This window comes from Camelus bactrianus, chromosome X (assembly GCF_048773025.1).
Source record: "Camelus bactrianus isolate YW-2024 breed Bactrian camel chromosome X, ASM4877302v1, whole genome shotgun sequence".
NCBI lineage: Eukaryota > Metazoa > Chordata > Mammalia > Artiodactyla > Camelidae > Camelus > Camelus bactrianus.
Genome location: NC_133575.1, coordinates 68351264 through 68377682, shown reverse-complemented (window position 1 = coordinate 68377682; position 26419 = coordinate 68351264). Strand labels below are relative to the sequence as shown.

Below are 26419 nucleotides of genomic sequence, written 5' to 3'. Positions count from 1 at the left end.
CCATTTCATTAGGGTCAGTTGTTGGAGCTTTATTAGTTTCCTTTATTGGTGTCATATTTACTTGGTTTTTCATTATCCTTAATTCCTTACATTGGTATCTATGTGTTTGAGTAATTTGGGCTCCTCTTCCAGATTTTACAGGTTTGCTTTGGCAGAGACAGATCTTCACCAATTAGCTCAGTTTGGATTTCTAGGCACATCTGCTGGTAATGTCCTTAGGCCAGTGGGCCCTGCTGTTATGTTCTACTTTGGGAGGAGGCAAGTGTTCAAACTCTGAGAATGGTGATGGGGAGGTGTGCCACTAGCTGAGAACAGTTGGGTAGGACTGCTGGCTTGGTTCCCTACCCAAGTGAGGCTGTTAGATGGTGCTATAGTTGCCGGAATTCTCTGGTCAGGGTTACTAGATGGTTGGGACTGGATACTATATTCAGTAGTAGATGAGGCCATGAATTAGCTTCCCTCCCTGGCAGGGCAGTGAAGACCTGTATGGCTTGTTTGGGAACCCAAATGAGGCAACAGTGTGCAATGAATTCTCTGCTCAGGTGAGACCACTAGTTTTTCTCTGCAAATGGGGAAAAACATGGGTTGTGCTGTCTGTTCAAGTGCCACTCTAAGCAGGGCTGTTGGATGGGCTCTGCAGCTTCCAATATGCTCTGGTTAGGTCCCCTGGTCAGGCAAGCCAGAGGCTGTATTCAGCAATAAGTGAGGCTATGAATGTTTCCCTGCCTGGTTGCAGTGAGAGAAGCAGCTCTAAAGCCAGTAAAGTTCTTTGTTGTCTTAACTCAAGCCAGTTTGTACCCCAAGTTCCATGGCCAAACAGGTCTATTGGTTTTGCTCTGAAAACTATCAGCTCTGCCTGCCTGCCTTTTGCCTCAAGTGCTGCTACAACTTCCGGGTGTTCTTGTTTAGCCTTTCTGGTCAGATGGGGTGGGGAGATACTCTCCACAGTGGGTAGAGCTATGTCTCAGTTCCCTTGCCTGGGCAGAATGGGAAGGGGCCACTCCAGGCCTCTCTCACTTTTTCCAAGTAGGTTTTCTGGTTCAGAACTACTCTCAGCCTTGGCTATGAATTAATCCCTCTGCCTGGACATAGCAGGGGAACCCTCTATGCCCAGTACTGGCTTTGCTCTGGGATCAATCAGCTCTATCTGCCCACCTCTTGGCTTGAGCATTGCTGGTTACACAGCTTCTAGGTGTTCTTGCCAGTTCTTCTGGTCAAATGAGCATGGAGCCTCAGTGAGTGGGGCTATGTTTCAGCTCACTTGCCTGAGTGGGACAGGGAAGTGTCGCCCCAGGCAACTCCCATTTTTTTCCCAGCAGATTTTCTGGTCTGGAGAGACTGGGAGCTACCCTCAGCCTTGGCTATGAATTAATCCTTCTTCCTGGGCTTAACAAGGGAACCCTCCAAGCCCAGTACTGGCTTTACTCTGGGGGCAATCAGCTCTACATGTCTCTCAGCTGGAGTGTTGCTGGGCTACACAGCTTCAAGGTGATCTCACCAGCCTCTCTGATCAGATAGGGTTGGGAGACACTTCCCAGTGGGTGGGTTTTGACTCAGCTCCTTGCCTCAGACTCCTTGGCCCAAACTCTAAGGCCAGCAAAACTCCCCATTTGAGGACATAATTCAGGCAGATCTGCATTCTAGTGAGTTGTGCCTGGTCAAAGTACATCCCTGACTTGGTTCTGCAGATGTGCAAAGCTGCTAGTTAGGATTACTACTTGGGCACTGCAAGTATGAATTTGTTTTGCCAAGATCCTGTGCTGTTTATTGCAAGCCCCTTCCCTTTTCTCCATAACAGTCAGATTCACAGTGGTTGAGCCCTTCAGATTCCTCTGCACACTCTGTGGGGCAAGACCAGAGTAGAGGCTCCTGCAAAGCAACCCATGAAGCTGAAGGGGCTGCTTGTCTCCCACTATGTTATCCTTTCCCATTGGAGGAATCACAGAGATTCAGAGGAGACCTCTCTGTGTGGTGCTATACTAAAATTTGAAGGGCAATGCAGTCAACGTGTAGCTGCTTCTCTTATCTTTCTAATGCAGTATGTCTTGGCCTCTGTGGTGCAAGGAGTGCTTTAGTCTCACCCCCATGTTCTAGGATTCACTCAGTGGTGCCATGTTCTTGAATAGATGTTAGTTGTTCTTCTAAGGGGGAGTGAAATTAGGAATGACCTATGTTGCCATCTTTGTGACATCACTATCTCCACTGTGGGTTTTCTGGGGAAGGTTATTTTGTCAGTGGTCACTCAACTAAAAATGAACCCCTTAAAAAACAGCACCTCAGCATGTCAATCAACATCAGGTATTCATGTTTGATGAATTAGTTCCATTTTTCTGTAATTCGTTGTATTTGTTAAGAACATTCAAGAAGATAACTTTTAGTGGATAATCTATTTCACTTTTTTTTCTGATTGCTGTTTTAAACACTTACACAAAGAAACACATTTTGCATTTTATGTTGTTAACGTGTCTTGTAACTAGAAATCAGTGATTAGCTAGTATTCAGCATTAGCTTGAGCAATGTACTATTTAAGTACAACATATTATTTAAGTACACTAAAACACAAAATAGCAGTCACCTTGTTAGATTACAATAATTTAATAATTGTCATAAGAACAGTCTGACCTCTGAGTCAGTCTCATGGCATTTAACCGGTCTTCATTTAACTCAAACTTCCTTTCTAAAGATTGCAAATTTAAGTTACATATATAATATAGTATATTAATACATATGAAGTATTATATATACCGTACCTTTGACTCCTACTTTCAAATCCCATTTTACAGAATGAAATAGTAGTGATAGTGAGTCTTATAAGCTAAACTTTCCATATCTTTATCTCAACTGATTCTGTCATATCATTTTACTCTAGCAAAGTCTTAGTATTCATTGTATTACCTTTATTTGAATTATGGTGGTGATATCCATATACAGAAATTAAAATGCATGATACATACAAAAAGTGGCTTCATGTGTATGGTCGAAGAATACTTGTCCCCGTATTTGCTTCAGGTCTAGTTGTTCCCAGAGAGCCATCCCAGTTATAAAATGGCTGGATGTAAGGATTGTCCTCTTTGGGCTCATGAGCCATAATGCTATTTTATAAGTGAAAAAATAAACATGAAATATTTTAGGATATTTTAAAAATATCACACACATAGATTGTTATCACTATATTCTATAGGAAGCAAATAAATGAAATCATCCAGAAATCACATTAGAGCAATATAGCAGATATATTAAAATAATAGCATCTTCCTTAAAACAAAACCAAACAAAACCATTCTCCTTTTATTCCATTCCTCTTTCATTCCTCACTAAAACTAGAGGTTTTTTTAGGGAATATTTCCTATATTCTAAGAATGTCTAATAAATTGCTATGATACTTAGATAAATGAAGGAAATACAATTTTTAAAATCTTGCAGATTAATTTTGGTCAGTGATTTTTCTTCAAGAAATATGTTAAAGAGTTATCTTCTACTCTGGCATATATAAAATTATGTATATATTCATAGTTAGAAACATTGTTATCTCTGACTATGCCCCTCTCTCTCTGCAACCCCGTCTCCTATTGAAAAATAAATACATAAAACTGTCTACTAAAATTCTTTCCAAATAAGATCCTGCTTTGTTTCTTTTTCGGTATTTACAAGCTCCAATTTTCCTTTTAAGGGAATTACTTACTTGTAATTTCTTCCAAAGAACTGTTGTGGTTGAGATACAGGAATTCTAGGAAAGACACTCTGAGGGGATGAACTCCAGGGACTCTGCATGTAGATTTTTTTTAAGGGAGAGAGGAAATTGTTTAGCCATGATTTTAAAGAAATTTGAAATACAGTGGCCCATATTGATACCACATGCTAAATATCTAAATGTCAAGATATCTCCAGGCCTGTTCCTAAAAAGTAGCAATTAAACAAAAAGTAATACTAAAAGGCAAATGTTTGCATATTATAGAGGTAACTTAGCAAGTCTTTCTCTATTTCTATCTATTTGTCATCTATCTATATTTCTCTTTATCTAGCTATGATATAGAATGACTTACTAAAGGGGAAATGCAAATGGAAGATTCAATTCAGCTATTATTCTAAGCAGTAAGTGGACCTTTCAGCCAAAAGTATTAAACATAAATCCCCCTTGCCATTATCATGGTATGAAAAACACCCCCAGAGAAAACAGAGTTGACAAAAAGTAACTTAGACACAGAACACTGAGGCTGAATATAAGGAACTACAGCATTAAACAGTTATAACATACTGCAGAGAGTTTTGGAGAAAAGCTAATAAATACAAATCAACTGATGAAGACTTGGTTCTTAAAGACCACACTTGAGTAAGTGCATAAGCAAAGAGTAAATTATAGTAAAATGGGATGGACTTTAAAGCAAGAAATTGGCATTCTAACACAGACATGAGGCATACAAGTGGATCCAGACCAGATTTACATGAAGCCTATTCTTATAGCCATACTGGTTATGAGTGGGTATGTAACATTGTGACATGGTTATTTTGATGGAGTCATATTGAAATCATGGATATTTTTACACAGCTACTTTTATAGAGATATTTTGAAATAGGGAAATTTGATGCAGACTATAAGATAATCCACTGCACTTTCTGATTAAAAATAAGATTAAGTTATATGTGAAATATATACCATGACTCATTCCTAAATTTCAGTTCATTTCCACAACCACCTCTGAGAGGGTGGGGAACCTTGTATTGGTAATGTCAGAGATGAGATAAAGGTTAGGTATCATCTGGGAAGACAACCTGATACAAACAGGAAGAATGAAACAGACCCAATATTTTCCTCCGTTGTTTAAATATCTTTCTTTTGTCTTTGAGCTTTCCTTTTCTGCTTTGTTTTTGCAATCTTCTTTAAAATGAAAAAAAAAACCACGATAAAACAAAAAAAGAAAACCATGACTCTTGGAAGTGTGATTTCAGTAGCAAGAAGCTTGGCAAGAAACTTCACTTGTGTCTACAGCCACTCCTTAACTTTGCTCCCTGATGTCATAGTAGACAGAATCACAGGTTCCTGACCATTCTGTACATCAGTTCTTAAAGGGGCTACCTGTACTTCCATGGTGGACTTAATTTCACTGGTCCAGGCCTTTTTCTCTAGCAGGCAAGAGAAAGTAGCATATCTAATGCAATTGAAAAGAGGCCTATCTAAAATTTGGATTTGAGGGACATAAATCAGACTTTCTAACTTAAGCATTATGGATGCATTTGGGAGAAGGATCTCATAGGAGGCAGTAGATGAGTCTCAGCGTATAGAGGGATGCTGTATACTTCCCACTTGTCCATTCTGGGCCTAATTTAAACTCATTATGCCAGATCTAGCCCTTGACAGATGTAGAAAAGTGTTTCAGGCAGAACCTAAGGAGTAGAAAATTATAGAATAGAAGGCAGGGCCAGATTGACATGATGAGATTTTTTATTTTTTGAAAACAGGTCCTATGGGTAGTGGTGATGGTTGTGGTGATAGTAGTAAGCTCTCTATTTTTTTTTTTATTACTGAAGTGTAGTCAGTTTACAATGTTGTGTCAATTTCCAGTGCACAGCACATTGCCTCAGTCATACATGAATATACATATATTCATTTTCATATTTTTTCACTGTAAGCTACTACAAGATATCAAATATAGTTCCCTGTGCTATATAGTGTAAACTTATTTATCTATTTTATATATACCAGTCAGCATCTGCAAATCCCAAACTCCCAGTCCATCACCTCCCACCCCCTTCCCCCCGGTAACCACAAGTCCGTTTTCCATGTCTGTGAGTCAGTCTCTGTCTTATATATAAGTTCATCTGTCTTTTTTTTTTCAGATTCCACATATGAGTGACATCACACAGTATCCTTCTCTCTCCCTCTGGCCCACCCCACCCAGAATGACACTCTCCAGGGCTATCCATGTTGCTGCAAATGGCATTATTTTATTATTCTTTATGGCAAGAGTAGTATTCCATTGTATAAATATACCACAGCTTCTTTATCCAGTCATCTGTCAATGGACATTTAGGTTGTTTCCATGTTTTGGCTATTGTATATAGTGCTGCTATGAACATTGGGGTGCAGGTGTCTTTTTGAATCAGAATTCCCTCTGGATATATACCCAGAAGTTGGATTGCTAGATCATATGGTAAGTCTATTTTTAGTTTTTTGAGGAATCTCCATACTGTTTTCCATAATGGCTGCACCAAATGGTGTGAGGTGATACCTCATTGTAGTTTTTATTTGCATTTCTCTGATAATTAGTGACATTGAAGGTCTCTATTCTTATGAGTACATGAATTTCAGACTTTAAACTGTATAATAAAAAATCTCCAAAGGGCCTAAAAGAACTGCCAAGCAATCCTACAATTCACTAATTAATTCTCCTAGTCTTTGAGACTATTTCACCATCCCATGTCTACACAAACCTCCAACTTCTCTTCTATGTTCTTTATTCCTAGTTGATGACCTCACTTATTCTTTCATTAAGAAAATAGAAAGAGAAGAGATTTCATTTTCCCACCACCAAATTTACCAACCTGCCTGCATCTGTATCCATTTCCTCTATTATGGATAAAGTGTCTCTTCTTCTATCAAAGACCAACTCCTCCAAATGTGCTCAGGATCCCTCTTCCTGCCCTCCCATAGCCCTTTTTCATTCAATTATTGGCATTCTATCCTACAGTATCACTTTTTTCCTTCTCAATTGGATTATTCCTATTAACATACAGATTTGCATTACACAAAACTCTCCTAACTCCACATTATCTTCCAGTGTTGCCTCATTTTTCTGTTTCTTATCACTGTAAAACGTCTCAAAAAAGGTTGCCATCCTCATTGTAACCATTCCCTCTCCTCTCTTTCACTTTTCAGTCCATGCCAGGCTTGCTTCTGTCCTCACTACTCTGCTGAAACAGCTCTTGTCAAGGTTACCAACCGTCTTATGTTGCCAAATCCAATGTTATTTCTCAGTCTTCAGCCCACTATCTCTCAGTACCATTTAATATAGTGAATCGTTCCCTAATTCTTGAAATACTTTCTTTTCTCTCATTGCTTCCTTAATACGACACCCTCTTGGTTTTTCTCCTATTGCTCTATATGATTTATCCCAGATCCTTTTGCCCAGCTTCTCCTTTGCTACCTGATCTCTAAATGTTGGAACACCTAAGGGCTTGTTCCCAACGTCTGTTTTCTTCTATATCTATACTTTGTCTGTAAGTCCAACAACATGACTTTAAATGTCACTCATAACCTAATGACTATCAAATTTATATCTATAGTCCATACTTGTTTCCTGAGGTCCAAATTCATATATCTAACTACCTACTCAAGACCTCCACTTGGAAGTCTAGTAGGTATCCCCAACAAACCATGTCAAAATAAAAAAAATTTGATCCCTCCTCCACTCAACCTTCTCCCCACCCACCCCACTTTCCCTACAGTATTCCTCATCCACTTAGTCACTCAAATAAAAATCCTTGACGTCATCCTTGGTTCTTCTCTTTCTCTCACGCCCCATATGCAATCTATCAGTAAATTTTATTTATTCTACTTGTAAATTAGATCACTTCTCTTTATCTTCACCGTCACCACCCTAGTTCAAGACATCATTAGCTCTCTCTTGGACTTCTGTCAGATTCTTAACTCTTCTTTCCTCTTCCAGTTGTGATCCCCTCCAAACCACTCTCTGCACAGCATTCAGAATCATTCCCATGGAGAAAGTCCTTTGGTGCAACTTTCCACTAAACTGATAACATAACCAAATGTCTTACCATATCTTACAAAGCCCAGTATGATCTACCTACCTCATCAACATTTCAGCCATGTTGAATTTCTTTTTCTGAGAACATCAAGCCTGTTTTTCCCTTAGAGTTTTTGTGTTTGTTCTTCTCTCTGCTTAGAAAGTTATTTCCCTGAGTTTTTGTATGGAAGGGTTTTTCTCAACTTCCAGTCTCAATTCAAATATCACCTCTTCAAAAAGTTATCTCTAAGTTTCCCATCTAACAACCTCTACTCCCAAGTCACTATTAATTGCCCTATTTATTGTACTTATAGAATTTATCACAATCTGAAATTATCTTATTTATTTACTTGCTTATTTGTTTGTCTGCCTCCTCTCCCTTCTCTAATGTGAGCTCTATAAGGACAAGACCTAATCTCAAATACCACTATATCCCCAGAGTATAGAACAGTTCCAAGCACATAGTAGGTATTCAGTAATTTTTTGTTAAGTGGATAAATGAATAATGATATCTAATGAACATTACTGAGTGCATTCTTATGCTAAGAACCAAAGTGAATAACACTGGTTCCTTCTTGTTTGGAGTCTACAATCCCTTTGCTGTGACCTTATACTTTAATGACCTTTTAGTATATTTATCTTAAAAGAACAGCAAGCCCAGATGAGGAATAATCTGAACAATAAATAAGGCATAGTGGGCTCTCAATCAGAACCAGTGTACTGATTTCTAGGATCCTTTACTTCTCCATGCTTCTGATTTCCTGCCTGTTGGAACATTTAAGTCCTCCTAAGGTAAATAAGAATGAAAATTAAAATTTGATACTCAAACACATCAATTTGGTTTCCACTAGCAGCTTTAATCAAAAGTTGGTAGAACAAAAAATATTCTGTAAGGAAATTTGATTAATTTTTTGTTTAGAGTTTTAACATAGCCACATTTCCCTTTTGTCTCATTTCTTGATCAGGACTAAAGATAATTAAGCTTGAGTATTTAAGATCTGGTGAATAGTAGTCACCTATCCAGGGAATAAATGAGTCAAAGAAACGGAAGAAAGGGAAAGAGGTAAGTACTCTTCAACATCCTACTCTGGGATTACTCCAACAATCAGAAAGGAGCTGTTTATTTTCTTGCTTCTGCCCCAAATAATAGGCTTGTCACCAAAAATAGTGACTCTAGGCCCTCTTTGAGCTCTTTTGGATCAGTTGTGAAGTGAATTTTTAACTTGCTAGACTGGCCTGTGAAACTCAGAGAAAACTTTCACACCCATGACAAAAAAAAAAAAAAAAAACCCACATCCATAAATATATAGAGAGTATATACAAAAGGAGCTACAACAACTCATTGAGAGTACAACTTAAAACAGATCAAGTCTATGTTAGCACATTATACAGTCTTTAAAATGAGCCTTTGAAACAAGCATAATAGTGCCTTAATTTCTTTTAAAAATTCATGTTAATTAACATTCTCTTAGGCTATGTTTAAATTCTCTCTAGCCAGAAGCACAGAAGTCTTATGAAATTACGTATTGTAAAGCTTTAAATAAAAAGTTTTCATACATTTGATGTAAGTAACACACACACGCATATGCACACACATACATACACACACACAAACATACATTTATGTGACTGTGTTGGAAGCTACATTATAATGCAGTCACCTCCCTTGGGTTCTATTTAGTACCACAAAACAGTACCCTGAGGTATTGTAGACCAGAAAGAGTGAATGCATCTGCCAAAGGTATACATTTTACAACAGTTGAGTGATTTAAATCCTGAGAGAATGTGACTCATGTTACTCACAGTTTCCTCCATTAGCACTACACCTAATAGAGAGACCATATGTCTAACATTTTTGTGGGGACAAAACTGACTTCATGTAACTTTTTTCAATAATGGAAATTTGCTAAATGTATTACCTAAATATGATGCCATACCTGCACAAGAAACACATAGATTAAAATGAATACAGTGTAAACAAAGAATGTTGCCTGACATTCCAGTGTGCCCTGAGGGGAATTCAGGATGCAAAAACAGGAAACATTCTGTGTTTTGGATATTCAGGGCCCCTAGATAGTTAAGGTGCACATCTAAGGAAGAATTTCAATGACCTTAGATTCTTGCATCTTCCTAGACATAGAAAAGCACTGTAATCATTCTCTTCAGATATCTGTTTTTTTTTTTTTTGTGATTAGCAGTAATCTTTTACTCAGATGAACTTAACTACACATATTTCCCTGCCAGAAAATTTCATATATATACAGGCTTCTCCCCTACCTCTTCTAAGCAGTTCCTCAGTGCTATTTGAGAGGCTGTTTCCCAGGCTATAGTCCTCATTGTGTGTTTTTTCAATTGACAGCAGATTAAAAAAAACTTTTTCAGACCACATGGCCTCATGTTTAGATCAGAAAATATAATTACTATTCATGTACTGTCTCTTATTTTAAATAAATTCCTTTATGAATCAGTGATGAGTAAGAGAACACAAAATTTAGTGGGATGAGCCTGGAGATCAAGGGCAAATTTCTATCAATACTCCATTTTTTTTTTTATCCATTTGCTCTCTTTTGGTGATCGCATCTACTCCCAGGGTTTGATTACCAGATGTGCATTATTTTACCTCTTTGAACCACAATTTACTCATTTTAAAATAGGACTAGTAATATCTGCTCCATAGGTTTCTGTTATGAGCATTAAATGAGTTAATGCGTATGAAGTGCTGAGCACACAGTGCCTGGTAAGGCGTATCTTTTCATTTGGGTCTGAGAGAAAATCTTTACTATAGGGATATAACTTTAATTATTTATGCCATAATATTTTTTTATCAAGCACCTCTATGTGTCAAGCATCTGGAGATAGAGAAAAGACACAGATATAGTTTGGGGGGAAAGGATGACATAAGTAAACAGTCCAGCCCTTGTCCCCCAAGGATGATGAAAGGATTAGGTGGGAGAACATATATGAAAATATTTTTAAAATGTAAAGTGTAACAATGGTCACTTATACTTACTTTTAAAAATGTTTTATTAAGATATAATTCACATACTATAAAATCCACACATTTAAAATATACAACTGTGTTTTTAGTATATTCACAGAATTGTGTAACCATCACTATAATTTTAGAACATTTTCATCACTCCTCAAAAGAAACTCTGTACCCACTGGTAGTCACTCATTATTTTCCGCCAAATGCTCTCCTGCCCCTGCCCTAGGCAACCATAAATCTACTTTCTGACTGTATGGATTTGCTTATTTTAGATATCTCATATGAATGGAATTATACACTATGTAATCCTTCATTACTGGCTTTTTTCACTTAGCACAATGTTTTCAAGGGTCATCCATGTTGTAACATGTATAAGTGTTTCATCCCTTTTTTTAACCAACTAATATTCCATTCTATGAATATACCACATTTTGTTTATCCATTCATTAACTGATGGACATTTTGAGTTGATCTACTTTTTGGCAGTTATGAATAAGGCTGCTATAAATACTCACATGCAAGTTTTTAATTGGGCATACTTTTTCAATTCTCTTGAGTAAATACCTGGAATTGTAGGTCATATGGTAACTCTATGTTTAACATTTTGAGGAGCTGCCAGACTGTTTTTCAAAGTGTCTTCCCCATCTTGCATTCCCACCAGCAGTGCAAGAGGGTTCCAATTTATCCACATCCTTGCTAACACTTACTACTGTCTGTCTTTTTGATTATAGTAATCCTAGTGGGTGTGGAGTAGAATCCTATTTTGCATTTCCCTGATGACTAGTGAAGTTGAGCATCTTTTCATGCATTTATTAGCCATTGGTATTTATTCTTTAGAGAAATGTCTATTGAGATACTTTGCCAAATTTTTAATTATGTTATTTAACTTTTTGTTTTTGAGTTGTAGGAGCTCTTTATATATTCTAGATACAAGTTCTTTATCAGATATATGACTTACCAAAATTTTCTGGGCTGTCTTTTTATTTCTTAATGGTGTCCTTTGAAGCACAAAGGTTTATATTTTGATTATTTCCAATTTACCTATTTTTTCTTCTATCTGTGGTACTTTTGGTGTCATGTCTAATAAACCATTGCTTAAACCAAAGTGAGGAAGATTTACACCTGTTTTCTTCTAAAATTCTTGTATCGTTTTAGCTCTTACATTTAGGTCTTTGATTCATTTTGAGTTAATTATTGTATATGGTGAGATAGGTGTTCAATTCCACTCTTTTGCACATGAACATCCAGTTGTCCTAGCACAGTTTTTGAGAAGCCTGTTATTTTCCTCATTGAATTATATTGGTGCCCTTACTGAAAACCAATCAACTGAAATGTGAGGGCTTATTTATGAACTCTCAATTCTATTCCATTTATCTATATGTCTATCCTTATATTATACCTCAGCATCTTGATGATATAGTAGCTTTGTTGGTAAGTGTGACTTTGTTCTTCTTTTTCATTATTGTTTTGGCTATTCTTGTTCCCTTGCATTTTCATATTTCATAGCCACATTTTAGGGTCAGAATGACCATTTCTGCTAAAAAGTAAGTGGAATTTTGATACAGCTTGAACTGAATCTGTGTATCAATTTGGGGACTATTGCCATCTTAATGTTAGTAAGTCTTCCAACCTATGAACATGGGATTTCTTTCCAATTATCAAAGTCTTCTTTATTTATTTCAACAATGTAGTTTGTAGTTTCATATTCTTTTGCTGAATTTGTTCCTAAGTATTTTATTCATTTTTATACTATTGCAAAATGGAATTATTTTCTTAATTTCATTTTAGGATTGTTCATTACTAGTGTGTAAAAATACAATTGATTTGTGTATATTGATCTTGCATCCTGCTCAATTTCAACTGCAGGTTCAATATAACGTGAGGTTATATCCAGTCTCATGGCTTCTGTGGTTTTGTAGGAATGTATTGGGTATGCTATGCTTCTTCCTTTAAAGCTAAAATCCTGTTCTCTTTTTCTCCAGCCTTGAGGAATGCACATATTTATGAAATAATTTACCTCCAATTTAATCTTCAGTATTGCCATAGTGATCTTTGTAAAGTGAAATTCTGAACATGCCTTCGACTTTCTGAGCCCCTACAGACAAAATTATTTTTATCTGACATGCCCTTATCTGCTTGTCTCCAGTTTCAGTGGAAAATATGTTGTCCTTCCTTCTGAATCCCACCTCCTATCATCACTTCTATGATCCTAACTTTTCTCCAGGGATAACACTATTTCTTAAGCTCTTCACACTAAGTCTTCTTAAAAGTGTGGACCATACTACCTCCATTTCTTTACTACCCATTCTCTTCTCAGTCTATTACAATCTGCCTTCTCCACTAGTCGACTGAAAATATGGCTCATTCTGAGTTTTGAGCCCAGAAGAAAAGCCTTGGCTAAAAGCAAAGATTTGGGAGTCATTTAATACCACTGTTTTAACTACCATCTCTACAGGGATATCTCCCAAATCACTATTTACAGACAAAACCATTTTCCTAAGCTGAAGACCTATGCATTCAACTGTCTACTATATACCTCCACTCTCATCAACCACAGATCCTTTATACTTAACAAGTCCAAAACTGTTGTCTCCAAATCTTCTCTTCCTTTCTTATTCCCAGTCTTAGTGAATGGAACACCCAGTACCCAAAATGGTAACCCAAACACCCAGTAACTCAAATCAGAAATCTGAAACTTTATTCTACATCCTCCTTTTTTCTTTAACATACACATCCTATCAGACCTATCAATGATGTGTTTTAAATATCTTTTTCACCTCCATTACTACTAAGTCAGTTCAGGCCATGATCATATTTTGCCTTGATTATAATTGTTGTCTCTGTCTCCAGTCTTGTCAACTGTTTCCTCCACTCCCACCCATTCTGCACAAAATAATCAATGTTATTTCTAAAATGCAGATCTGATCGTAACACTCTTCTATTTAAAATTCTTCAATTATATTCCCCAATTCCCTACTCTCTGTCACAGTCTTCAGGAAAATCCCTTACCATGACTTAGGTGGGTCATTTAACTGGACTGTGTCCTTTTTTTTAACCTTGCCTCCTCCTTTTTTTTTAACCCTTGCCCCCTCCTTTTTTTTACCCTTATGTACCTTATGTTCTACATATATTGAAACATGCATATTGTGTTCAGTTCTTCAAATAAGCCACACTTTCACTCACTTACATTCCTTTTTGTGGAGTCTTGTGTTTGTAATATCCATTCTGCTTCTTTGCTTGAGTAACTCGTACTTATCTCTGAGAAGCCTTCCTTAACATTCCCTGGTGTAGGCGCATAATGAGATCACATAGCATCCTGTGAGTACTTCTTTATTACGGAATTGATCACAGCATATTTCATCACTTTTTTTCTTCATTAGACTCTGAGTTTGAGTACTGTGTTATAATCATGTATTTATCTCTAGTGCTTCGTATAATGCCTGGAATCAATTAGGTGCTCGTTCAATATCTTCTGAATGAATGATATGGAAATCTAGAGTACTATCATCTCCTGATGCTTACATATCTTCCAAAAACACATAATTCCCACTAAAAGTACAACCATGGCTTGCCTTTAACTAAAACTATTGTATTATCTTTACTTTGATTTTTCTGTTTATTTTTTCAGAGTGAAAGCATCGAGAGTAGACGGGAGGTCAAATACTTAATATTAAAACTGTTGCCCATGATTTAAAAAATACACATATATGTGTTATTTGTGGTATCTGTCTGTAACACATTAACCAAATGCCACCTATAAACATAGTTAAACAAATCATCCAACATAATATTTGAGAGCTTACTAGGTTCTAGCCATTTTCCTAAGCACTAGGGATAAAGAAAATAATATGGCACAGTTTCTGTCCTCAGAAAACTCAAAAACTGATGGGGAACTTAGGTGCATATCTTTATAATTCAATGTAGTGTACACTATGAGGCAGTATATATTAGGTGCTGTGGGAGCAAGTGGACAAAGAAAATGAATGACTTAATCAGTGAGAGTTCTACAAAGAATGTGCTTTTTGAACTAAGCTTTGAAAGATGAGTATGAGTTTTTCAGGGATGTGGAAGTAAGGATCAAACAAAAGGGAGGGCACTTGAGGCAGAGAAAATAGCATGTACAAGTGTAGACAGTGTGAGTATATAGGGAGTATTTGTGGTACTCCAAGTAACTTGATATGGTTAGAACATAGGATGATGGGTGGAAGGGAAGTAGTAGAAAATGAGGTTGGCAAAAATGCAGGGAACCTACCAGGAAAGGCTTTTTAAGTCATGCCAAGGATTATGGTAGTTATCCTGCAGGTTACTGGGCACCATTAAAGTTTAGTCATGGAAATAACAGGATAGGATTTCTGTTTTGGAAAGACCATGCTGAATCTACTGTGGAAAATGGATGGTGGTGGTTGGAGTGGGGCAGGACTAGACACTGATAGGCCAGTTAGAAGGCTATAGTAATAGACCAGGTGAAAAGTATGGCTGGTTGAGGAGAGTGGCAATGGAGATAGAGATGGAGATGCATTTAAGAAATAAATATGAAGAGCTAGCAGGTAGGATTTGGTAATTTATATGACAAAGGAGGAAGAGGGAATAGTCAAGGATCAAGGTCATCTTTTTGGGTTGGGTAACATGCATGGGTGACAGTCTCTTACTTAGACGGATTAAACCATCAATAGATTATACTGTTAGATGTTACAGTGGATATATCATATGTTGAAAGATCACTAAAAAGGGTTTTTAAGGATAATGGAGCCATTAGCTTGTTTCAGGAAATATAGATGAGAAAACACAAGTGACAAATCACTCACTCAACAAAGTGAGTCACCATTCTCTCATTATATTTACTCTTATAATTTGAATAAGTGCCAAAGACAACCTCTTGGGCAAGAGCACTGGTACTGACAATTCTCAACTCTATCTCTGCCTCAAAAGTCATGCTGTATATTTCATAGGGGTATTTCCTACAAGGTTATAACCCTCAGTTATAGTTGAGGCTTGGCCACCCAGTGATTCCACAACATTGTGCCCAGATCATCAGGTTCATTCTGGAGAAAATCAAGTTAGTATTACTTGAACCTCAAATGATACATTCATATTTTAAAGAGGAAAAATTTACCTCAATTGAGGCTGAAAAAATATACTTGCTTAGGAAACAATGATAAGGTCACTCAACTATGCTCGTAATACTGACTTTGATTCTTATTCAGTTCAATACTTCAGTAATTCTCTTATGACCAGATGTCAACATATGTCACATAATGTACATTTGGCTTTAGTTTTTTTCATGGTAGTACATGCCTTATACTAGTTGAGAGATCCTTTTTCTTCTGGACTTGCATGCATAAGTGTTCAAGTTTTATCTTGTTAGGCTGGGAGTGACTTTCTTTTTAATCTACTATATTAGTCTCCAAGATGAAAACAGAGAAAGCTCAAATCAGGTATCTTTTTCAGGCTGAGACTGTAATCTATCTGTACTTAGGAAAAGAAAAAGCACCACATACATGCATTTGACATTTTAATTTTCATAGACTGATCTGGACCTTTTGCCAAGTAAATTATGATTGACTTTTGGCACATCTGATGTAGGGTGACCCTCTAAGAACCAACTCAAGTCTTAACTTCATCATGATTAAACTAACTACTCTAGCCCATGCTGATTTCTCTCAAAACTACTATTGCTCTTATTGTCAGTTTAGCTTTTAACTGTACTTAAACGTACATATGTTGCTTTAGTCTTTCCAACTTTAGTATAAGCTCATAGAGCTGAGGAAATATATCTTGTACTTCTTAATTATTCCATACAACATTAAGCATAGAAATATTGGATTGGTTGATTGAAATACCATGTGTGTAGAAGTACTAATTTCTAGGGTACATGAAATTGCTCAACTGCCTATGTAATTGATATATTCTAACAGCTTCAGTTTTCACATTTGTATCAGCTCTTCTGCCACAGTCACAATAGGATATGATAATCTAATGAGGGTGATTTTTTCTTTAGCTTATGAGAATTGGCCTCATTATTTTAGAGTAGAATTTTGAACTTGCTCCTCTTTTGAAGGAATGGCAAGGTCTAGACCATGAAGTAAAACTGCTAACTGAATAAGTTCCATTTTTTAATTAATTTTATTAAATAGCAGAATATTTGTTCTAACATCTAATATATCTTCTAGTGGGTATTATTTAAGATATTCTGTCATCCATGTTGATAGTTCTTTTATAGCACATTTCCCCGTATGATTAACCTTAACACAGCTTTATGCCTATTAGGAGAATAATGCAAACTGGATTGAGTACCTTGAAAAATAAGATCATAACTTTTATCCACCTGGGTTAGACACCAACATATATGGATTGGTCATCTGCAGATAATTATGAGTTTTTAGTACCATTACTATTATTATTATTATTTTTATATCAGATGACTATGACTTTAACTTATTCAAACAAGACAAATACTGTTGGATATGGACATTGTTTATTAGAATAGAATTTTCCTGGTGAGACAAAAAAGTTTTTTATTTTTTTATTTCTAAATTTTATTTCTGCTATTTCAAATTTTTTATATCTGTCTTACAGGCTAGACTATTTTGTCCTTAGCTCACGATAACAAATAGAGGCACACTATTGGTCAAGTGTAGCTGTGTTATAACCATAATTTCAGAATAAATCTGTTTTAAAATAATTGTATTAAAGGCCAACTTGCAATAACTATAAAGGCTGTGACTGGACGTTATATTTATTTGTAATTCAGTAAAAGAACATGTTTAAGCACGAAAGTATAAATGCTCAAATTTTTAAGTTTTTACATTTCTAAAAAGGAGCTTGGCGATCATACTTTTCAATTTAATAACAGATTGGTGTGGGAATAAATTAGAACTCATCAGCAAGGAAATGATTAAAGAAGAGATAAGAGGTTGTTTTCTGTGTTCATTCACTTATTGAATGCTGCTATTAGCTATTCTGACCATGCTGTATAGCTAGCAATTGTCTGGCTCCAACTGTGCAATATCCATATTAGAGCGATACACACCAATTGAATATCAAATCCTGTCAAGTAGTGTTCACAGTCTTGTGTTACAGATTTCTTGCTGTGCCTGATTTCTGAAAACTCCATGTATGATTCAAGTGGATATTAGCATTCATTTCATAGAGAACTTTTATCTGAGATTCTGAAAAAAATAGACAAAGTGGCTCCCTTTTTGGGTGCCATACAACTATCAGGAAATCTTCTGTGGTTACATATAAGCCTTGGACTGCCACACATAGAAGGATGGAGACCTTTTGAGACAACACAATGCAACATCAATATCTTGTCTGCTTCTGAAAGTGAAGCCCTTAGCAGCAACTTTTCGGAGATGTCATGCTCATAGAACCAGGGATAGAAACTTTCAAAGATAAAACATTCTAGCAAAGCTAAGAGAAATGAACCTTCACAGTTTTCTATGTTTGGCTGATATGACTAAAATTACTGGAGCCTAAAAGAATTTGGTATAGTTATTTTGATCAGCCTCATGGTGAATTATACTGCTGCCTGGGTAAGCTAATTAATTGCATGTTCCACAATTTATTCTATGTCTTGAAATTACAAAATCCAAAAATATTGTGACCAATTTGGTAGCCACATATTGACATAAATAATGCTTTGCCTTTAATAGAGTGTGAGGGCTAGAAGTGAGAAGTGAAAAGTGGTACTGTTTACTAGATCTCTCTGTTCTTTATTATCATTAAATAATATTAATTGAGCATCCATGAGGTACATAGCAGTCATATAAGCATACAGGGATATCAAGACGGATGTTTTATTAAGAAATTTGCAATCCAAGTGGAAAAGTAATGACGATATTTCCTTCCAATATTTTATAATCTCTCCTTTTTGAAATATACTGTTTTGCACGTACAAACATGTTTGAGAAACCTGTCTCTGCCTGAAAAGGCTGTGGCTAATTTATATTAACAATTATTTTAATTTGGACATTCCCTTTTATATTTTTTAACTATTTTTACTTCTTAGAATAAAACACACACACACACACACAGACAACACACCTCTTCCCAATTTTCTCCTTAAATCCTTCCACTTCTTCGCATGCTATCCTACTCATAGACATGTGAAACAATCTTTAAACTCACACCAGCTCAAAAATTTAATAGTTAATTATTTTATGAAAAGTATGAAAAACAGAGTACCATATCCCCTCTGGATTAAAACATACTTTTTGCATTTTAAAGTGTTTGTTACAGCCAAGTATCTTTTTATGTACTCCATTTTTTTAAATGCAGCAAAGGTAAAAACTGATTTCCAAAAAGATAATGGTATAATATGCTAAAAGTATATCAGAGACCTTTCACAGAATCATAATACTTTTTAGATGAACAAGTAAGAAAACATTAGAATTCTGTGCTAGTTTGTTTTGTCTTTATGATTATAGAGTAAGGCTTAGAAATTTCCAGAAGAATTTAAAAGGTCTAGAACTTTAAAAAAAATTTAAAATATTGCTTTATTTTGAGAGGTATGTATTTTAAATGTACTTAAAAAATCCAGAAAAAATGTACATATTATTTTAGTGTTTAATGCTAAAATTTTTTTTGTTTCTCTTCCTATAATAACATATTAATTTGTATAAAATTTTTGGTATTTGAAGTACTTTACCTTTATGATCTCCTTGAAAATTCACAACAATAGCTTTGTGAGACAGATGAGATGTCATATTCCTATCTCCTTTCTTACAGGTGATGAAATTAATATAGAGACCCATGATTTGACTGTGTTCACACAGCCAAACCCATAGTTTTGTGGTCTTTCTGAGAGATCTGGATATTTCAGATGATTGAAGGGTTTGATTTTACAAGTTTGATTCCAAACTCAAAGCTTTTTACACTATAATCCAAAGAAGGAAATGAGAGAACAGACACAAAGCCACTCTTAGAATTAAAAATAAGATTAGAGAAGACACTGTATTTTCATTGGTTTTTACTAAGGGAATTTAAGAATAACGTTTTCCTGAAAGTGTTTAGTAAATCGGAGGTATCAGAAAAAATTATTTTAAATGTGTAGGATGGTCTATACTTGTTCTATCCAATATGTCACTAGTCATATTTGGTTATGTAAATTTAAATTAATTAAAATAAAATAAGGTCCACTCCTTAGTTGTATTAGTCACATTTCATGTCCACTATAGTCACATGTGGCTAGTGGCTGACACATTGGATAGCATAGATTTATAGAACATTTTTGTCATTGTAGAAAGCTTTACTTGAAATTCACTTGTCAACTTAGTCACTGTACTAGGTGTAGGAAAATCACAAGGGCTGGAGAGCATCTCTTGAACAGTTTGAAGAAAGTCAAAGTTGAAACTGTGGAATAAAGGACCACCAAAGTGTTACATTTTTTAATAAATGACCACCATGCTAACTCTAATCCATAAGGCTAGAATCCTGACAACTATAGACCAATAATCTTATTCTTCTATTGTGGGCGAGGTGGAAGGTTAACAGCAATATCATCAAACATAACCTGCTAGGTAAAAGCAATCATGATTTCTGTAAAGGAAAATTATGACCGACACAATCAACTAGGGTTTTTGTTTTGTTTTGTTTTGTTTTGTTTTGTTTTTTTAGCATTTTGAGTAAGCGGGTTGAAATGGTTATAACTTATTTAGACTTTTAAAAAACTGTTGCAAGTTTCCACACCAAAGGCCTTTTAAAATTTAGGTCACCATGGGGCAAGAGAGAGTGTCTGTCATTAAATAGATGGTCTCTAAAATTTGATGCTGACCTTCCTGAAAATGAATTGCCAAGCTGACAAGGATAATCTGCATGGAGATCTCCCAAGGCTGGCTGAGTGGGTACAACTCAGCAGATAAGCTTCAATGAGCTAAATGTTATTTATTAGAAATGGGCTTCAAAGAATAACCTTGGCATTTAACATACTGAGAACACAGAGTTGAAAGATAGCAAAAAACAAGAGGCTCCTTTGATTCTTCAAATATGAAGGAAGCTAAGCAAATTAAAATACGATATGCCAAAAAGGATATAGAATCTTAGCACTGAGCATCATCAAATGTTATGTGTTATGTAGTCTGCTCTCCCACCTGAAGATGTCATTCCTGTCTCATCCTAGCCTCTTTGGGAATATCTCCAGTTTTGAGGAGTGCACTCCTCACTGGAATGATCTATTTAATCATTTGATTGCTCCAACTGTTAGAAAATAGATCTATTACATTGAGCTGAAGTTTGCCTCGTGTAATCTCCACCATTGGTTTTGGTTCTGCCTTTTGGAACTATATAAAATAAACATAATCTTTCTTCCACTTAAATGCCCTGCATGTGTTTTAAGACACCGGCCACATACAATGTGTATATACATTTCCCTGCTCCTAGCGGGAAAGCAGACATTAAAAAATAACCATCTAAATGAGTATATGGTTGCAAAGTGAGATGTGTAACTAAGAAAGAAACATCTTTCCAGCAAGAGGGTATAGCAAAGGAACCTAACCTAGATTTGTCCATTGTTTTGTGGAACTTTACCATATCCCTGGATGCCAGGGATAATGATGTTCGTCTGTCTTCCCACATATCCCAGCAGAACTGTGGACTAAAGAGGTTTTCAACCAATTTATTCAAAAAAACTTTTTATTTTGAAATAATTTTAGACTTACAGAAAAATTGCAAAAATTGCACAGTGAGTTCCTACATTACCTTGACTCAGCTTCCTCTAATGTTACCATCTTACATAACTGTAGTACATTATCAAAACTGGGAAAATGATAATGGCACAATGTTACTAATTAATAATTATAACTAATTAACATAACTAACTAAATAAGGTTTTATTCCATTATTAAAAGCAAACTACTCTAAAAATTTTTGAATGAGTAATAATATAACCAATAAAGTTCTTTTTCTCACGTCTGTCCCCCAACCACTCAAGTCCCACCCCTTACATTTCTAAGTGGTAATCACTTTTATAGTTGCTTGTATATTAATCCAAAGTTTCTTTATATATGTGTAAGCAAATATAAACATATATTCTTAATTCCTCGCCTTTCTTACACAAAAGTAAGCATACTCTACACACTCTTTTGCACCTTTTTTCATTAAACATGTCTTGGAGAGTTTTTCATATCAGTACAGAGATAATTTTCTTCTTCTTTTGTAAAGTTCATAGCATTCTATTTTATGGATGTGCTATAGATTATTTAACCAGCCTTGTTTCCAATCCTTTCTTATTGCAATAAAAATCTTGTAAATATCAGTTTGCACCTGTGGGAATATATATGCAGGATATACACACCAGGAAGTGATATTGCTAGGTCAAATGATATATGCATTCATAATTGCCTGTCCACCAGCCATTTTCCTCACAGCCTTCCTAATAGAATATATTATCAAGCTTTTGGATCTTTACTAAAATGATAGGCAAAAAATGGTATTTCAGTATAATTGTAGTCACATTTCTCTCATAATAATGAGGGAAGGTTAACATCTTTTCATATGTTTAAGAGCCATTTGAGTTTCCTTTTCAGTAAACTACCAGTTCATCTAATTTGCCTATTTTTAAAATTGAATTGTTGATCTTTTGCTTCACGATTATGAAGAGATTTTACATATTAAGGAAATTAACCTATAGTTTCCCACCTAAGGAAAAGTATTGTTAATATTTTGGCAAGTGTATTTCCACCATATATATGTGTACACTTTAGAAAAAGGACAGATCTTTCAGTATCTACAGTTTTCTATTTTCCTGTTTTTCTCTTGACAGATTCTCGCTTTACAGTGCCGTTAGCGTGACACAAATCAGTTAAAATTTGATTAGAATCACCATAATTTGATACTTGTGATAAGTCCTAGGGATGATTTAGCCCTGTGTCCTTAACTACAGGTTTTCTGTTTTGAATTTTTATGGAGAAAGCGCTTCCTCTTCAAACCGGGAACGCCTACGTAATGGTTAATCACTGCCATCTACTGGTAAAGACGTAAAATTTCATCCAGTGACACTTCCTTGTGGTGTGGATGTTTTGTTTTTGAAAACATAATTTTAAAAATTCCAGAAACTTTGGGTTAATGATAATCTTAAATTAAATAGCAAGAACAATAGGAACAAAAAATTATGGAAGCTTAGGAGTTTAGTCAAAACATAGTTTTCCTCAAAAACACTAATTCAGAAAGACACATGAACCCCAATGTTTATAGCAGCATTATTTACAATAGCCAAAATATTGAAGGAATCTAAGTGTCAATCAACAGATGAATGGATAAAGTAGACGTGGCTTATATATACAGTGGACCATTACTCAGCCATAAAAAGGAATGAAATTTTGCCATTTGCAACAATGTGGATGGACCTAGAGGGTGTTATGCTTAGTGAAATAAGTCAGACAAAGAAAGACAAATGCTTTATGTTATTGCTTATATGTGGGATCTGAAAAATAAAGGAAGCTAATGTATATAACAAAACAGGAACAGACACAGATTTAGAGAACAAACTAGCGGTTACCAGTGGGGAGAGGAAAGGAGAGAGGGGCAAGATAGGGTTTTGGGATTAAAAGACACAGACTACTATATGTAAAATAAGTACAAGGATGTATTGTACAGCATAGGAAATATATCCAATATTTTACAATAAATTTAAATGGAGTATGATTTATAAAAATAATCACTGTGTTGTACACTGGAAACTAGTATAATATTGTAAATCGACTATACTTCAATTAAAAAAAACATAGTTTTCTTTCTCTTGTCTTTTCTTTAATACAGATGTTGATCTTGTAGGTGTACAAAACGAATCTAATCTTACTGCTGCCAAACCAGCTAATGACTCTGTAACTAGGCTTTTACCGTTTACCATTATCTGCAGTGCTATACAATCTAGACAATATAATAACAGTGGTTTAGCATAAGGTAGAAATTGAAAGTTTTATTTTAATTACTTAGTTTTTAATTGTTGATTCATGTATTTATGTATTTATTTTGCTTAAGACATGCCAATATAAGCCCTAAATTAAGACAGCCAGTCTAGGAGGAACAGGGAACAGAAGGAGAAAAGCTAGAATGGTAAAACATTTGAAGCATAGAATAGCTCAAAGCACTTTCCTTTGCCTCTGTTTTACTACACATATCATTTGAACTCTCTTAGACCTGCCCTCCTTCTAAACAATTATTGCAGTTACCATTTCACATTTATTTGTATGATTATTTGATGGATATCTGTCTTTTTTTTTTTTTTTTTTTTTTACTAGAGTACAAGTTCCATGAGAGGCAGAATTGTTTGTTTTATTTGACATCATATCCCCAGTACCTAGCAGAGTGTCTGGGTATTCAACAAATATTTTTGAATAAATGTCTTTGTGAATGAATGGTATGGTTAACCACTTTACAGATACACTCACATATCCTCTTTACATACATTTCTACATATAGATTTCTTTTTTCTCCCAGTAAAAGATTCAGGGGGTTTGAAGGAAAGGAGATATAAGATAATTGGTTGATAATTTCCCTTTCTTGCCTTTTAATGTAGAAGTGGAGAATTCAGTAGGTTGTGGCTACACTGATCTTATCAAAAGGAATGTGAATGGTATGCTTTTAAGGGCAAGTAATTACATATTAAATGATATCTTCTTTCAACCTGCCATAATGTGAAATTCTCACTATTGGAGCCATTTCTTTGACTTAGGCATTGTCATTCTTGCAGTCTGAATATTAATGCTCACAAACACATGAGAGATAATTTATTTACCTAATACAATCAACCCTCTTTTGAGCAGAACGTGTAGAAGTATACACAAGAGGCTTCATTCTTCATCTCATACACACAGAAAAGTTTCTCTCTATATGCGTTTTACAGATGTATTATTAGTATTCCATTACATGGATATGCCAAAAATGTAAATTTGTTTCCAATACTTCGTTATTATAAACAATACTGCAGTAAATATACTTCCATATATGTAAAAAAATGCTAGCTATAGCCCTCATTTATTGAATGATTGATTGCTATACACAGTTACCCCAAGGTGTGTGAGTTTTGTCTTCATCTTTTGGATGCTCAAGCAGGCACTTGGAGAGGTTAAGTAGCTTGTATAAGCTCACACAGCTGGTCAATATTGGGTCTCCTCATTCTACATCCTTCTCTCTTCTCACTCTATATTCTCTCCCTAGACCATCTCATTCACTCTCATTTATATGCCAGTGATTTAAAGCTCTTCTACCTGGTCTACTTCTCATTGCTTATTATTTCTAGACTAAAGCTCCAGCCATGGCCTATTAGAAAAATATCCTGGAAAAGTCATAGGTTGCAGGCCAGAACCTACTGCCCAAATTGGATTATCTGCTACAAAGTTTTCAGGTTAGAGAGTTTCAGGATAGGACAGCCTCGATTGCCTTTTAAATATTCTGGCTGACGAGACATAGAGTCTGCCTAGTGATTTTGGCTACCCAGTAGAAACATGATGAAGTATTTCATAGTTTCAAATCACTGAACACATCAGATTTTCTTGACTTCACAAGTCTCTTTTTTGTTGACCAGATCATCAACATATGACATGCATGATAATTTATATGGGTGGTAGATAGAATACTATATGTGTAGTGGAATAAAACTCACGGGGAGTATCCCACTCACTCATCCATGCTTTCATTCATGTATTCCAGCACTCATTTAGTTTCTGTTGTATGCCCAGTGCTTGTAATAGGCAACGTTGACAATAGGATGAAAAATAACAAGTTCACAAATGACCTTCTGCCTAGACTGCTAAACAAAAGAGATGACTTCTCTCCTTTTATCTTATGTATTGTTTCTAGATTAAAGACAGCTATGATTTTAACTGCATTTGCATTTCATATGTGTTTGACTTTCATGGGTTTTGCATTTCATACTAGAATACAAACTCAGTTAATATTTTCAAAATCAGGAAATTCCTGATTTTTTCACGGCATGAATCCTGGCCTTATACAAACCAAAACAAAAACTTTGAAATGATCGTGAAAACAGAAGGATAATTCATGGCTTTGCTAATTGTTCTTTAATGCTGTGGGCATTCGCTTAATATAATAAGATACACCATTTGCTTTTCATCAGGGCATAAAATTGTTTCAATCATCTTTTAAAACAAATTAAACTAATATTTAGTAGAAACCAAAGATTTCAATTTTTGTTTTTAAAAAGGCAAATATGCTACAGAATAATATTCCCATTTCAATTGCTAAGATTCCTTTAGTGTTTATAGCCAACGGAATGTTTTTTCCCTAAGTAAAACTTTGGACCGTTGAAAAAACTAATCACAGTAAAAGGTGTTGTTTCTGCCTTGCTGATTTCCAGTTCACTTAACATAACTGGTTGCCTTGAACTAATTAATTTCATGAATTCGATAAGTGACATAACATAAGGCTTTAGCTATGCAAATATTCATAAAACTGTGACTAATCATTTACTGATAAGGTAGAGTAACAAATCCAATCATAATGCACACTGAAAACATAGCAATGGTCTGGAGATTATCACCATTTGCACAGTGCTATCTGTAGTGGAATGCTTGATAATGTTTAAGTGTTTGAAGATGAAATGACTTCTAATGAGAAATTATTTAAATTATGATAATATTCTCAGGTATCTAAAGAATAATACTTTAATTATTGGGTATTATTTTCATTTAGTATCTAGGAAGAATCTTCTGGATTTAGTAAGTTGATA

General features: G+C 35.3%; 1 protein-coding gene across 1 annotated transcript in view; it reads right to left on the bottom strand.

The window, feature by feature from the left end:
• Positions 1-2284: 2284 nt before the first annotated feature.
• The window catches only part of LOC141576328 (uncharacterized), a 36541-nt gene continuing 12406 nt past the window's right edge, over positions 2285-26419 (bottom strand). The window contains exons 5-6 of the mRNA XM_074359244.1: positions 3683-3765; positions 2285-3092 (exon numbers count right to left, since the gene is read on the bottom strand). Coding sequence (XP_074215345.1) covers positions 2966-3092; positions 3683-3765 — 210 coding nt within the window. The 3' untranslated portion in view covers positions 2285-2965. The remainder of the gene's footprint in view (positions 3093-3682; positions 3766-26419) is intronic.